The 16117-nt window shown below is 42.1% G+C and overlaps 1 protein-coding gene across 1 annotated transcript; it reads right to left on the bottom strand.

Annotated features, from left to right (window-relative positions):
• Positions 1 to 10102: 10102 nt before the first annotated feature.
• LOC129721945 (protein xmas-like) lies at positions 10103 to 14988 on the bottom strand. Its single transcript, XM_055675083.1, has 3 exons — positions 14749 to 14988; positions 14354 to 14679; positions 10103 to 14289 (listed from the first exon to the last, which is right to left on the bottom strand). The coding sequence occupies exons 1-3, from the start codon at positions 14802 to 14804 to the stop codon at positions 10202 to 10204; spliced, it is 4470 nt and encodes a 1489-aa protein (XP_055531058.1). The 5' UTR covers positions 14805 to 14988; the 3' UTR covers positions 10103 to 10201.
• Positions 14989 to 16117: the final 1129 nt, after the last annotated feature.

Below are 16117 nucleotides of genomic sequence, written 5' to 3'. Positions count from 1 at the left end.
CCTTCAGAGTTTGGATCTCGGGTGATCGATAAGCATGTGATATAATGAAATAACAGGATGGTCGACTAAGGTATTGATTCAATATTACATAATTTCAGCTCGTAGTCGGCAGCGAGCATAAAAAATTTGTCTTTAGCTTATAAGAGCTTATAAGCTTATAAGGCATTAGACTTACTTGGCTCCGTAAAACATTAATTTGTATTTTCCCGTGTCAAATAAATGTTGTGTGAACAAAAAAAAAATTTATAAAATATCAAGATATTTGCCGAACCAAATTTATCTGTACAACATCTTCTTACAACACGAAGTAGCACTTCCTTTAAACAAGAACAAAAAAAAACACTTCATATTTGATTTATGACAACGATAAAGTTACAAACTAATTTTTATAAATAACTGTCGCTAACACATGATACAATCGTGAGCGGAAGACCTTCGCAATAATTGCATCATTAACAGTTTCGAACACCCGGTTTTAAATAGCATTGATTGTGGTTCGTGTTCCAAACCAACATGTACGGGACATCAGATAGCTTGTGTTGATACTTTCACTTACTTCCACTATGCCACATTATAGATTTTCGAATATAAAAAATTGCACAAATGTGAAACTTTGCCGTTTTCGCACAACGTTTTTGCATTGCACGTAAAAGTTCGAATTAAACAGGTTAAACTGTAGAAATAACCGTCAATTCAAAACAACGAATAAATTATGCCACTTTATACCACTGTCGCAGTGGCATAAACGTACACGACAAATATAAATTGCTGAGGGCAAAGAAAATTCATTCGTGATTTTTCAGTCCTCTTTGTGTGCACTTTCTGTTTGATCATATACCTGAAGTTAACCTTCCGTTCTGTGCCATGCTGGTGGAGGAGCAACGCGTGCCCTTGGATTTTCGAACGGCAGGTGCTGCGTGGTGAAGTGTAGATGGTGGAGGCGGATGTACCACGAGTTGCAGCTATTGCTGGAAGAACCACTCATCGTTCAAACGGCGAAAATCGAAAGAGGCGCGCAGCGAGCAAAGCAAGTTGGCTCGATTAAGTGGAAGACGACCTAAGATTGGTAATGAGGTAACTACCGTATCTGCCAAAACTCTGCTAAGTTCTAACTTTTCCAGTCGAACAGCAGATTAAACGGCTGTAAGAATTTCCCTGGCTCATTATATCTTCAAGTTTCCGTTGAACGTTTGATGCAATGGAAATAGCTCGACGTCCTTCATCAATCCTCCACTTACTGCACGAATTACTAAAGCAGTAGTCTAGCCGCTCCCGAATTACCAGTCCATCGAAGCTACTCCGCAAGTTCTTATGCAGACGATGGCGTCAATAACTGTGATGGTCTTCTAGAGCGGGATGCCGTTCCTTCAGCTAAGTTGTATGCTCCGCATCCTCATGCGTAGAATGAGCACGATCGGTGTTGTTTGGAGCAATCAGTTACTTGAGTACCCTTTGATGTTGAGAGTTGGTGTCAACGTTCACAGAGTTCACATGACAAAAAGTTTCATGTCCTTGCATCTCCACGACGTAGGCAAACGATGGGTAACTGCGGAAATAGTGAAATAGTTGACCACTTTCTTTCGTTATCATTGAATTTCGTTATCAAAAAAATCTGTCATTTTTGTTAAGAGTGCAATCCCTGCGTGACAACCCTTGTTTGCGCCCCTACCTAATGAAGTATTACAACTACGTCTTTGTATATTACTGTTTACTTCCGTTTTTCTCCAATAGCCAATCATTAGCTTTTCATACAGAATAAAACCACGTTGTATTTTTATATGCTCCGCAATCTCGTGTTTTACTTATCTTAATTGTTGTCCGGATCGCTACAACACTTTAGGTTATAGGCCCAGATTACGGGTCGTGCATTTTGGAAAGTGCCGTAAATATGGATGATGATAAAAATGAAAGGTTTTTGTTGCCTCTGTTCGACGGCTCGAACTTCAATGCCTGGAAGTTTCGAATGCGCGTGCTATTGGAGGAACGAGAACTTTTGCAGTGCATCGAATTAGATGCGGTAGATTTGGATGCTCTGAAGGATGATCCGGAGGATACAGCAGCGGTGAACACACAGAAGGAGGCGGCTCGCGATAAACGAACGAAACAGGTTAGAAGGTGTAAATCCTTTTTGGTGTCACGGATCCATGATTCTCAACTGGAGTACGTGCAGGATCGTGCTACACCAAAGGCAATTTGGGACTCCTTAACCCGTGTGTTCGAACGTAAAAGTATCGCCAGCCGAATGTACATTAAACGGCAAATGTTGTCACTCCGCTTTGAGTCCGGTAATCTTCAGGATCATTTTTTAAAATTTGATCGTCTAGTTAGAGAATATCGTGGGACGAGAGCAATTATGGATGATCTAGATGTGTGACAATCTGAATTTGGAATTTGTCAAGTGTCGGTTATTGGATGAGGAGATAAAGCAACGGGGGTAAGGTATAGAATTGTTTTCCCCTGATGCGAATGCTTCTGCTTTTGCTGGATCGAAGAAACTTCCGAAGAAAAAGAAAGTGCTGATATGTTACGGTTGCCAAGAGGAAGGACATAAGATTTCAGACTGTCCAAGGAGGTATCAGCAAAATCAGAATGTTAAACAAGGGAATCAGAAACTGAAAGCAAATTTAGCGAATGATGAAGCAGTTTCGTTTGTTTCTTTGGCTGATGGTAGAGAAATTCCCGAGCAGCGACGAGTTTTGTGGATAGCGGACTCGGGATGTTCAGACCGCTTAGTAATTGACAAAAATCTCTTTGAGCGGCTGGAACCACTGCAGAACCCGATTAAAATATCGGTTGCCAAGAATGGTGAGTCGATCGAGGCTAGTCACAGTGGAACGGTAAAGCTATTTTCCATTGTAGACGGTGAGTGCATTCCCTGTTCGGTAAATAACGTACTTTATGTTCCTCCATTGCGATTCAATTTATTCTCTGTGTTAAAAGTCGAGAGTAGGAGTATGAAAGTAGTATTTAATAACGGAAAAGTGAACATTTGGAATGGTTCAAAACTAGTTGCTACCGGTTTACGTCGCGAAAAGTTGTATGAACTTGATTTTTACACACAAGCAGAGTGTGAAGGTAAATCATTAATAGCTTGTGGTAGAATCAATAAGAACCTTGAATTGTGGCATCGCAGACTAGGACACGTGAACAATAGACAGCTTGAGCAAATGTTAAGCGAAAGGCTGGTCGATGGTTTACAGCCTGCGAATATTTCGAACAAGTGTGTGAACCATGCATTATTGGTAAACAAACGCGCCAGCCTTTCTCAACGTTTGAAGGTAAACGGTCGTCGCGAGTGTTAGAAGTGGTTCATTCTGACGTGTGCGGGCCCATTACACCGAAAATCGGTCGAAACGGTGAGCGGTTTTACGTGACATTTACGGATGATTGGAGCCATTTTGTTATGGTTTTTGTTATGAAAACAAAGGACGAAGTGCTCCAACATTTTGAACATTATGAAGCATTGGTCACAGCAAAGTTCGGACTAAAAAATTCCCGATTCAGATGTGACAATGGCGGTGAATATCAAAACCAGGTTTTTGAAACGTTTTGTCGTCGGAAGGGTATACAGGTGGAATTTACTGTTCCATATACACCCGAACAAAACGGAACGAGTGAAAGAATGAACCGCACTCTGGTCGAGCGGGCCAGAGCGATGCTTGAGGATGCGAAGATTAACAAATTATTTTGGGTACAAGCAATACAAACAGCTGCGTACATTTTGAATCGATGCTCGACTGGTAGCAATAATTCGAACAAAACTCCTGCTGAGTTATGGGAAGGAAGAAGACCGGACGTTTCAAAGCTACGAGCTTTTGGTTGCGTAGTTTTTGTTCACGTACCGAAGGAGCGTCGGAAGAAATTAGATTCAAAGGCGTGGAAAGGGGTGTTTGTTGGCTATGCGCCAAACGGGTATAGAGTGTGAAACCCGACTACACGTTCAATAACTGTAGCTCGAGATGTCGACTTTTTGGAGACGGGAAGGTCACATGACGTCGAAAAAGGGCAGATGAAGAGGAAAATAAATTAAAGTGAAGTGATTGAAGTGTGCCGCGACGATGAGGAAGAAATTGTCGATCAAGAAGAGGATCTTCATGACGAACATGATGATGATGAAGACGATGAACAGTATACAAGTTTGACTGAACACGAAAGTGAAACCGAAGAGAAGCCTGAACAAAGTTCTACTCGCCGACTGGCTCGCGATCGTAGTGCTCCCGTGTGGATGAAAGATTACGAAGTGGATGCGAGTTTTGCACTGAATGCTTTGTTGTTCGTGGAGGATCTCCCAGAATCGTTATCAGATTTCAGTGCAAATGATCTTTGCCTGTACACGCGTGGTACTGGAGGGAATCAGGTGATTCTGGTGATATATGTTGATGACGTACTCGTCGTGAGTTTTTCTGAGAAGCTCGTATGCACGGTGAAAAGATGTCTCGCGAAGAAATTTGAAATGACTGATGTAGAAGTTCGAAATTTTCTTGGGATGAAAATCGATCGAAACGTCGAGAACAAGGTGTTGCGAATCAGCCAACGTCGCTACCTTGAAAGTCTACTTAATCGTTTTCAAATGGAGGACTGTCGTCCGATTGCTACACCGATGGAGAATCATCTCAAGCTGGCAAAAGGAGAGGGGTCGAAGCGAATTATGCAACCCTACCGTGAGTTAGTGGGGTGTATTATGTACGTATCGCTTACTTCAAGGCCGGATTTAGCTGCTGCTGCGAATCATTTCAGCCTGCCCGAATGACGAACATTGGATACATTTGCGCCGAGTTCTTCGTTATGTAAAAGGTACGCTAGGATTTGGATTGATATATAGAGGAAATAGCGATGGACCGTTGCTGGAGGTGTACACGGACGCTGATTGGGCAAGTGATGTGGTGGATCGGCGATCAGTGTCTGGAGCGTTATTTAAAATGTTTGGCTCAACAGTAAGCTGGATTGCTAAGAAACAATCAACAGTTTCTCTGTCATCAACGGAAGCTGAGCTAGTGGCTCTTAGTAGTGCTGCTTGCCATTGTCAGTGGTTAGTTCGCATTCTAAGAGATTTGGGTTGGACCAGCAATGATGCAGTTCCGTTTCACGAGGACAATCTGTCGACCATTAAGATAGTTTCTAACCCTAAGGATTCAAGTCGTTTGAAGCACATCGACGTGAAGCATTTCTACGTAAGAGAACTGATAGAAAATGGGTGCATCAAAGTTAACTACGTTCCATCTGCAGATCAGCAGGCAGACATTTTCACTAAAAGTCTTCCTGCACCAGCGTTTAGAAGGTTGCGAGCCAGCAAATATCTTAAATACCAATATAGTTCACTTACGTGAAATTATGAAGACAAATTGAAAATGACAGAAGCGTTAGTCACCTTTTCGACCGCTAGGTGCGCCACTTCTGATTTTGTTCTACACGACATGCGAAAAAGAGTAACTTTTAACAATAATATTACCCTAATGGGTACACTGAAAAAAATGCACATTTTATTCTGAAGTGGACTCGGCCGAATATTTTATAATAATAAAGTTCGCCTATGTATGAGGCAATCCATGGGTGGTGTTCCACGGTTTGTACGTTTGTCGACCTCCGACAATATTTTGAGTTGTAAAATGGCGACTTCCGGTGTCTGGAAAACTGCCGAAAATGACCAAATACCACCTAATATGAGTGTTTTTTAACTAGAATGACGCTCAGAGGCCAGAAATTGTCTCCAAATGCCAGTTGGAAATCCAAGATGGCGACTTCCGGTTTCTGAAAAACAGTGGCAAATGACCAAATATGGGTATTTCCGCGATTGTTATGATGCACTGAAGCCACAAATCGACCTCAGACAACATTATGAATTGTGAGATGGCGACTTCCAGTGACTGGAAAAGAGACGAAAATGACCAAATACCACCTAATATGGATGTTTCTTTAACCAGAATGACGCTCAGAGGCCAGCAATTGTCTCTGAATACCATTTTGAAATCCAAGATAGCGACTTCCGGTTTCTAAGAAACAGTGAGATATGACCAAATTCCACCCAATATGGGTATTTCTGAAATCGTGATGATGCACTGAAACCACAAATCGACCTCAGACAACATTTTGAATTGTAAAATGGCGACTTTTGGTGACTGGAAAACTGCCGAAAATGACCCAAAAACAACCAAATATGGGTGTTTCTTTGACCAGAATGATGCTCAGAGGCCGGAAATTGTCTCCAAATGCCATTTTGAAATCCAATATGGCGACTTCCGGTTCCTAAACAACAGTGGCAGAAGACCAAATAACACTCATTATGGGTATTTCCGGGATTGTTATGATGCACTGAAGCTACAAATCGACCTCAGACAACATTATGAATTGTAAGATGACGACCTCCGGTGAATGGGAAACTGCCGAAAATGACCAAATACCACCCAATATGGGTATTTCTTCAACCGGCCGATTTCCATCCAATGTGAGATGCTTCGATACCAGAATGATACGCAGGAGCTAGAATCGACCACAGACACCATTTTGAATTCTAAGATGGTGACTCCCGGTTTCTGGAAAACAGCCGAAAATGACTAAATAACACCTATTATTGGTGTTTCTTAAACCAGAATGACGCTCAGGGGCCAGAAATTGTCTCCAAATGCCATTTTAAAATCCAGGGTGGTGACTTCCGGTTTCTGGAAAATAGCCTAAAGTGACCAAATACCACCCAATATTAGTGTTTCTTTAACCAGAATAATGCATGGAGCTAAAAATTGACCTCAGACACCATTTTGAATTGTGAGATGGCAGCTTCTGGAAAACAGTCGAATACTACGACCAATAATTTCAAACGATATAAACAAATCGCAAGAAATCAATGAATTTGGAATGTTGAAAATCATTAAATTAAACACAAAAATAGGCGGGACGAAGTTTGCCGGGTCAGCTAGTAAATACATAAATATGCTGGTTAAAGCAAAGCTGCAAGTGATGAAAACGAAGATTAGAACTCGAGAGCAAAAAATTCGGAGGGATAAAAAAACAAAAAATACTTTCAAAACAAAGAAAACTAAACATTGAATAATAGTTTTTGCATAACAGTTGTTATCACTTATTATGTTTGTTTTGTTGAATATCTTTTATATATAATATAATAAAGCTTTTAAACCAATTACAACATGATATGTATTCATACTTAAATTGTTAAATTGATAGAACATCCAAGTGTTATCTAAGCTAAAAGTTGCACAACAACCATATACGACTATTGACAACCATTGTGCGGTTTCTCCTTTTATCTTTTTCACGAGGTAATTGAAATATTCATTTAATTGTACACTTCGTGGCCTGATTATTGAGCTTGAGCTTGACGGCCGCACATTTCGTAGTTGCTTCCCGTGATGGATCTGAGCTAGTGAAGGTACACAGGGAACCACGTATATAGCAACTTGGGATTAGTTTACCATTTACACGTCATGGCCTGATTATTTGAATAATTCTTCTTAGTGCCTCGATAAGCTACATCACATTATATTATCAATATTCAACTCCCGGAACGGCGTTAGTTTTACAAACCAACAATATACGCACGAAATCTGCAACATATTTTTTTCTGTGAAAGTATGAAATTGAGTCAACTAAATCTAAAATTGAGTAAATTCAGTTTCGTGTGTGAAAATATCGGTCACACGCTCACAGAAATTCAACAACAATGCACAGTGGTACAGTAAGGCAATGTAGGCGGACATGAGTTTTTCGATGCGATTTTGTTGTTTTAGAGTAAATTTTTTTCTAAGAACTTGTTTCTTACATTTAGTCTATTTTTTATGTGCAAATGAAAATTAGAGTGGTCCTGAAATCGACTAAATAAAAATACTAACTTTTTTATTTGCAGAAATAAATGTATACATTCATCGGCACAGTTGTAGATCAACTAATTTTAAGCAAATTTCGGTATTTTTTCACAATATTTATACAATATTTGTTCTTTCATATGATACAAAAAAAACTATTTATATTTGCCCTAAACGGAAACATCAATATATCAAAAGGGCCTATTTTTAAAATAGAAATAGTGAATAGTCCATCTGTACAATATATCGACAATGTTTTTTCGTCAAAATTGGCGTATCTTTGATTAAAGTTACCGAAGAAAACTTTGTTTTTAAATTTGAATTGAAAAATAAAGCGAAAAGGCTTAGAATTAGTTGGTTTACAATTATTTATGCAAATAAAACCAAGTTAGTTTGTTTTTATTTCGTTGATTTTAGGACCACCCTAATTTCCATTCACACATAAATAGAGGACTATGTATAAGAAACAACTTTTTACAAAAACTATGGCTTTAAATCGCAAACCAAAATCGCAACGAAAAGCTTATGTCCGCATAAATTGCCTTACTGTACCACTGTGCAATGAGTTTAGTTACCTTTTTCACCACAAGAGGGGGTGTTCCCTGTCTGTCTTTACGGAAATATTGTTGATTGCGGAAGAATTTATCTCGCAAGGTGCATGAAAAACGCCGTAGAAGTGCGCGGGTATAACCAATCATGTTGGTGTCTTCTACAAAAAGTGCGCAAATTCAATTTCCGCACTTTTTTAGAAGATATTACCGCGATTGGACGTACCCGCGCACTTCAACAAGAATTTTTCGCGAGAAAATTTGTCGCAATCAACAATATATGGTAAATTAGAGAGTGAACTATATTGTTATTTTAAGATATTTGTTGGAAGTGAAAATTGAAAATAATTGGCTGTAATTTGCGAAGAATTTTGCTGGGTAAAATGACTTTTATCAGCACTGATTACAACTACGTCTTTGTATATTACTGTTTACTTCCGTTTTTCTCCAATAGCCAATCATTAGCTTTTCATACAGAATAAAACCACGTTTTATTTTTATATGCTCCGCAATCTCGTGTTTTACTTATCTTAATTGTTGTCCGGATCGCTACAACACTTTAATTTTCTCTTGGGCGCATCATGTGTTTCCGAATCGTCAACGTCCACGTTTTCAAACGCATTTACGACTAATATGCTTAAAATTGGATTAACAGGAAATGGAGGTAATTACTTACGTATTTCTTCTGGATACCATTTTCACCTTCAGCAACGGAAAAGTTATGATGTAGATATTGATTCGCTTCTAACGTTAAGTCTATTCAGTGGCTTCAAGGCTAGAGGTGGCTGTCGGCAGCTTAGGAAGGATGTAATTGACGTAGTCACGTCGAACCTGGGCTGCATTGTCCAGATTACGTACGTTGCTTTTGAAACTTTTTGAAGGGCCGTTCCCCGGACCGAAGCAGAACTCGCTGATGTTGGCCAACATGGTCTCTTACTTACTCCGCGTCGGAGAGTTGAGCCACCAGCAGGATTGTTGCTTTGCAATCAGGAACTTGTTGGTCATCCTTCTTTGGAGCTCCAAGGGCTTGAGTGAAACAAAAGCTTTTTCTATATTTTACGGTTAAAATTGAAAGGATTTTTTTGCCAGGCAATGGTTGCTGGGATTACCTAGAATGCAACACAAATGCTTTAAAGTTCTTCAAATTCGATTAAAATTTATAGATTACATACTGCGATAAATCGATTGGCTGATGCCGATTAATCCTTGTCGATTTTTATCACCGTGATGAGGATTTCTAATAGATTTTTCCAACGGCAGTTATCGAATTTTTAGGTTTTTGAAGGTTAGAAAACTTAGAATTGAAAAAAATGGCAAAAAGTCGTCAATACTTTACCAAAAAATTGTTAGTCGAAAATTTGGTTGTCGACAACCACATCTCAAATACTTACCAAAATCAAGAGGATTGAAACAAATTGGCAAAAAAAAATTATGCAAATTGAAACAAAAAATAGTCAAAATATTAAACTGGTAAAAAGCCATCCTCGAAAAATCGTTCAAAAGCACAGCACTTTTTGACCAAAAAATGTCGCCAAAAAATTCAAGTCATTGAAAAACTCAGTTAAAAATCATCAAAAACTCGTCGAGAAGGGCTCCAAAAGTCGCTTGTCAGAGAGTTAGTATTAAAGATATCAAACTTCAACATAAATTTGCCAGGAAAATATTTTCAAATATCAATCAAAAATATCACAAACTTGGGGGGAAAAAATAAACTGGAATGATTAAAAGATATAAGATCGATTGCTTTCAATAGAACCTCGTTCTGTTTATTATCCTGAACTGACAAAACAAAGACAACATTAACCATTTAATTTCACCACAAAACACCCCTCATAACATCTACCGGAAGTTGGTCTCCCAGGTCCACTTGTTAGCGCGGAAAGCCCGCTCTTGGTCGTACAATCGGCCATCTAGCAAGCTAGCCAGCTGTTTACTTTGCACCGTAAGGTTCCGCACTTGGGTTAGCTTTTCTTCGGCCTGCTGCAGACAGCGTTGGCTGCGTGACAGAATTTCATCCAAGTCGTCCTTAGCTAGGGTAATGTTAAGCTTCATCCTTTTGGCCGCCGGCAGCGGCTGATTGGTCATGGAAACCTCAGCAGCAGTAGCATCAAGGCAGTCTTCGTCTGTTTCCGGTTGTCCATTGCTGCTCACGTCGGGAAGAGATTTTCGCTTTGTTGGTATTTTTTTTAGCTCCGCTAACCACCAGAGAGTGCCACTGTAGCTTTCAAACTCTCCCCGGTGGTAGATTACTTCGCATGGTAGGTGCACAATGTGTTCGCTCCAGTGTAGCCGGAGTAGTTCTTCAGCGAGGATGGACACGATGGGAAGCCAGTTTTGCACTTGGATAGCTTGCGTAAATGCCATAGCTGGAGGGAACGATTTCAGCAGCTCCTGGGTGAGTAGAGCTAACAGACGACGGGCTAGTTTATCGTTTGGTCGCGGCAAGCTGCCGCGAATGTAGGCAAGCAGATGTGATTGAAGATCTTGCAGTGTCGTACAGGATACCGGTTCGAATTCCGCGGTGGGAAGTTTGAGTTGGAAGAAAAAGTTTTGCAGCTTATGCTGGCGATCTCGAGAACGCCAATCTTTTGGAAAATACTCCAAATCTAGAGGGATATCGAAGCGTCGCTTCGAAACAAGCGGTTTGAACTCGGCAGGAAAATCCGGATAGCCAGAAAAATCGTGCTGAACGAGGTTGATGGTACGATCGACGGCTTGATTGAAGAGGCTTAGAGTGAAATTTAAATCCTGACAGGCTTCCAGTAGTTTGGGATTTTGTTGGGCTGAAATGCGAAACCGGTGCCATTGTTCATCTCCGAGACAGGTTCCGATGAAGGCCGTTTGGGATTGCATTTCCAGTGGGCAGTCTGAGCTGTAGCAGGACGCCAAAAATGTGAGCGATTTGAGGAGGGCTACTCGGAGCGGCGCTTTTTGCGACTCTCGATGGTGGTAGACTTCGAAATCATCGATTTTACCTTCCTCTAGCAGTGTGTCCAAGTCGAGCTGTTGCTCTAGCGTTTCCACCTGGCTGGGCTGGCAGTTGTAGGCAACTATGGTGAGCGGTATTGGACCCCAGGCTGACGCGTTACGGAGTATGTTGTGCAGTCTTGTTTTAGATTTTGTGACGTTGTTTGAAGTTAGAAGAAATAGTAAACCATTCGAGTTGTCCAAGGCTGCCTCATCGGGTGAGTTTTGTTCGTCTAGGGGAGAGGTACCTTTGAGCAGCCGAATGCATACCGCCAAACGCTCACGAGCGGTTGTTGATTCTTGGGCCTCCAGGAAAAAGCATTTTCCTGTTTCTTGCTCTGTGCGTTGAAACAAATTTTTCAACCATTTACTTATGAAATAGTAAAAACCTGATGAATCTTCCTCTTGTTTGAAGGGAATGGAAATTGCTATCTTCCAATAGATGTGATTTCGGATCAACCCGTTGCGTTTTTGACCCGTGGTACGCTTCAGACCATTCCGAACGATTGCGAACAAATCCAACTTGGGTTCCTTCGTTTCTGGTATTTCAAACTGCTTCGGAGTGCCGCCCAAGTAACGTTTCATGTTAGCCAAACTTAGCACCTGATGATCTCGGAAGCACTCTCTAGCTTGTTCCGGCAAATTTCGTTCCGGAAGCCAGGCCGGACTATTCTCTATTTGCAGTCTGTTGTCTAGCAGCTGGTGAACATTGCGGCGCCACAGACGAAAATACTTCCGGAGAACATTCAGTTGGCGATTCTCCTGACAGTTGCGCACTATGGCCTCCTCGCGCACAGTAGCGCTCAAAAACTCAGCCAAAAATTCATCCTGCAATTCTTCCAGCAGCTGCTTCGGATACTCCTCCAGCAGTTGATGGCGGTTGCAGCACTCCGTCGCAATACTTTTCAAATCTTCATCGCACACCTCGGCTACCAGCTCGGCATAAATGCGCTCTGAAACTTTGTTTACCGTAGCTTCCAACTGACGGCGACCTTCCTCTTCCAGCTGTTTGAGTTGTCGAATTTCCGCCTCCTTACGGGCGATTAACTGCTGCCGAAGGCTTTCCTCCTCGGCCTCCCGTTTCTGACGAAGCTCTTCCGCTTGCTTTTGTAGTTGTTTCATCTCCTCGTCGCGTTGCTTTCGACGGGCTTTTTCGGCCTCCTCTGCATCCTGTTTGCATTGCTCGTGGTCCGGTTTGGATGGCCGCACCACAGGACCAACAAAGATCGAACCAGTGCCGAATCTCGAACCCTCGGCTGGCTGCACAAAGCTAACAGTGCCGAACAGATTTTGGCCGAAAGTGGTCGGTTCTGCTGTTTTCGCTAGCGGTGTGATTCCAGACAGCATCGGAGTTGGACTATGCTTCGAGAATACAGACGGTGCCAGCGGAGCAGGAGCGTTGATTTCAATTCGGGACGTGAAACGAGATGGCTGAAAGAGAGTGCCAGTAGGCGGTGCCAGCGGCCTTGGAAACACCGGCTTGGGAGATACCGAATTTGGCGAAGGCACTTTGAAAAGTTTGTCGTCGTCGTTTGGAGCCGAAGCTGCCGCTTCCCCTGCCAGCGGATTGCTTTGTTTAAGAATGTTCCGCAAAACTGCTTCCCGAAGAAAGCCGGCGGTATCGAAACTTTCCTCTAACTGATGATGCTCCAACTCGCTATCATCATCCAATGGGTGGCCAGCGATGGCTTCTCCCACAGTGCAGTCCCGTTTGCTTTCGACCAGTTTGAGTGCCCGTTCCAACTGATACGGTAGCTCCGGACGTTCGTATTGCTTAGGATCCATCAGCACCGTTCCCAGCGCTTGATCCACGGGTAAACCGTAACATTCCAAAAAACAAACGGTAGCCTCGATATCTTCAAACGCAAGCAAATCCGTGATATGAATCAGCGCAAAACTGGCTGGAGCGCGATACGTGTAAGCTCTTAGCATGGTTTCCACAGCTCGTGTTCTAATCTGGTTGAAATACCGCAGCAAAATACACGCATTCATGTAGGAAGTCTGCCGGACCAGCCGAAAAAATCTAATATAATTATTGTTCTCCAACGCAAAATAAACCTGCAAAGCAAACCGGATCTCCATGGAGTGCAGAATGTCCGCCGGAAGTTGTTTAATCTCCCACAGGAAATTTCCATCGTTCAAATTCAGCAACACCACATAGGCTCGAAATTCTGCCTCATTCCGGCAGCGGATTCCTTTCAGTCCCAAATCATTGTACATGTATTTTAGCGACTGCAGGCATTTGGTCATATTTTCCGTGTTGATTTTCTGATCGAACACTGAAGGTTCCTCCGCTACCAGCCGCGCAGCGCAGTGGATGTGAAACCGAGCACACTGCTCGACCAACTGCACCGCTCTCGTTGAACACAGCTCTTGCTGGGTGATATCCTTACGAACGCTACGAGTTCTATCCCACACAAAGTGAAACCAGTCGGCAAGATTAACATCGTCGTCGTCACAATCATCAACAATTCGCTGAAGCAAATAGTTCATTGTCCTCTCCAAACCTTCCTCCGAACGCAGTTCGTGCGGCATTGGAGCCTCCTGATCGGCCGAACTTCTCGAATACTGCTTGATCGCTTTGTGGTGATCCATTTGCTGCAAACTAGCACCAGCTTCGTACGAGGCAACCTGAAATTTGCACTCTCTCATGTAGCGTTCCTTTTCCGGGCACATATCCCGGCACGTTCCCTGAGTGCTGCTAGCCTTCCGGATGTCCGTCGTTCGATCACTCGTCAATCGAATGTACTTATCACGGGCCTCCAGCACCCGGTAGCGATCCTCTGCCGTCATGGACGGCTGCTTGGCCAGCATTTCAAAATCAGACCGTGCTTGAGCAACCTTTGAATCCACAACCGCTCCTTCCACACGCGCCGACGGAACAATGCGAAATTGTTTCGGTGGTGCTACCACCGGAGGCGCAGGAAAGCGTTCTGTCTTTTTCAGAAAAGATTCAATCGCTAAAAAGAGAACCTTTCATCAATCAATAATCCACACACATAATATAAGCACAATCCAACTTACACTGCTTGGAGGTTTGCCTTGCGCGTAGCGCGGTTGGCCCCCCAACCATCGAGTCCAACTCCTGCTGCACTTCAGGATCAACAAAACTTTCATCCCGTGCGACGGCAACCGCTGGAGCTTCGTCCGTCCAGAACACCTTGAATTTGATATCCTTGAATTGGCCACCTCGCGCCAGAGCAGCCTCCGCCGCTTGCTGACTTTCGTACTCAACCGTGCAGGAAAAGCGTTTCGGCCGCAGTATGAAACCGGTTATCCTACCAAACTGACTGAAGTGCTTTCGAGCGATCAGCTTATCAAGGACCCACAGTTCGGGTATTTGTTCGCAGCTGAAAGGGATTGTAAAACATTGAAACCGCGGGAACAACAATCTATTTTGCCTGCCGGCTCGAACTAACCTGATAGATTTGCGCTGAGGTGAATCCTCAATAACGATTACATCGTCGTCCGACATACTGTTTTTGATTTCCACTTGCCTGGTGGCAAGGCACAAAACCGGACCGGTAAAAAATAGTTAACTTGCTGTTTTCCAAGCAAAATGCAACCGATCTAATGCGTTTTTCTGTTGTTTTAACTTTTTCCATTCAACGGCGGCAGCAGTTTTGACCGTTTTGACGTGACTCAGTAAACTGTTATACGATTAGAAAATAAAAAGAGTTTGCGAACGCACTCCAATGCGAACCCGACTAAAATAATCAGCTGATATTTTGTTGTTCTTGCCGCATACACAAAAAAATCAGTCGTGGAGAATTGGCCCTGACACAAGTAGAAGAGATTTTTAAGGCTGTTCGCACCTACGCGAATTCTCATATGCAACTGTCAATTTATGTGTGAAAACAAAAGCAAAAATATTTCCCTCCTTCACTTTCGCAAGTAAAAACCAAACCAATATCAACAGAGTCGTCAGGGCCAATAAAGCTAGAATCCGTTGAAAACATTGTTTTATTTAGAGCTAAAAAATGGGATTACAAATAATTGGTGTAAACTCTATAGAGATAAGTGACTTTTCACCTACGCACACTAGGAAACGTGTAAGCCCGTGTAAAGTTGCTTTTGTTTCCTCCAAACTGTTAATCATCGCAGCTCGTTGCTTCGACTTTTATCACTTTTTAACATTTTGAGTCGATTATGTTCAGTAGCTTCTTCCGATTTCTGATCACGAATGAAAAAAATTATTCAGAAACAAGTTTAAAACATATATTGATGTTCAACTGAACATGTAGCTTAGGCTACTGTCATACTGAGGCGTCAAATGAAGCGAAGCGTTGAGCGTTTGAGAAGCGGAATAAACAGAAGCGTTGGGTGAAGCTTCCTATGACATACTGGAGCGAGCGTCGCAAATGCGTTGTGTTGTCATATTCCTAGATTCCAGTGGCGTTTTGTTTGAAGGGAATATGAATTCGTCCAATGAAGATTTTTTTGCTTCTTCAAGCACGGAAAATTACGTTTTTGTAAACATAGAGATTTTTTCATGGAATAAAATACAGACGTAGTAAAAACTATAAGAAATTATTCTGAATTTTAAACCCGTTGACCCCGAGCAACGTTCAACTAGTTTATAATATCTGTTAGGATTTCAATAACCCATGTGAGCACAGCTAGTTACTCAGCGGCTTGCATTTTCGCGACCAAAGAAGTTCAGCATGCTAAATTTCTGGCCATTCAAATCAAAACTCAACAATATCAATCAATAATATCAGTGCTATTTTCCCGACGACCTGAAAATTTTTCCCGATAGTATTTTCTATCCTACTTTTTTTCTTTTTT

This window comes from Wyeomyia smithii, chromosome 1, assembly GCF_029784165.1.
Source record: "Wyeomyia smithii strain HCP4-BCI-WySm-NY-G18 chromosome 1, ASM2978416v1, whole genome shotgun sequence".
Classification (NCBI taxonomy): Eukaryota; Metazoa; Arthropoda; class Insecta; order Diptera; family Culicidae; genus Wyeomyia; species Wyeomyia smithii.
Note: the sequence above shows the minus strand (reverse complement) of the source record. Positions and strands in the feature narration are given on the sequence as shown.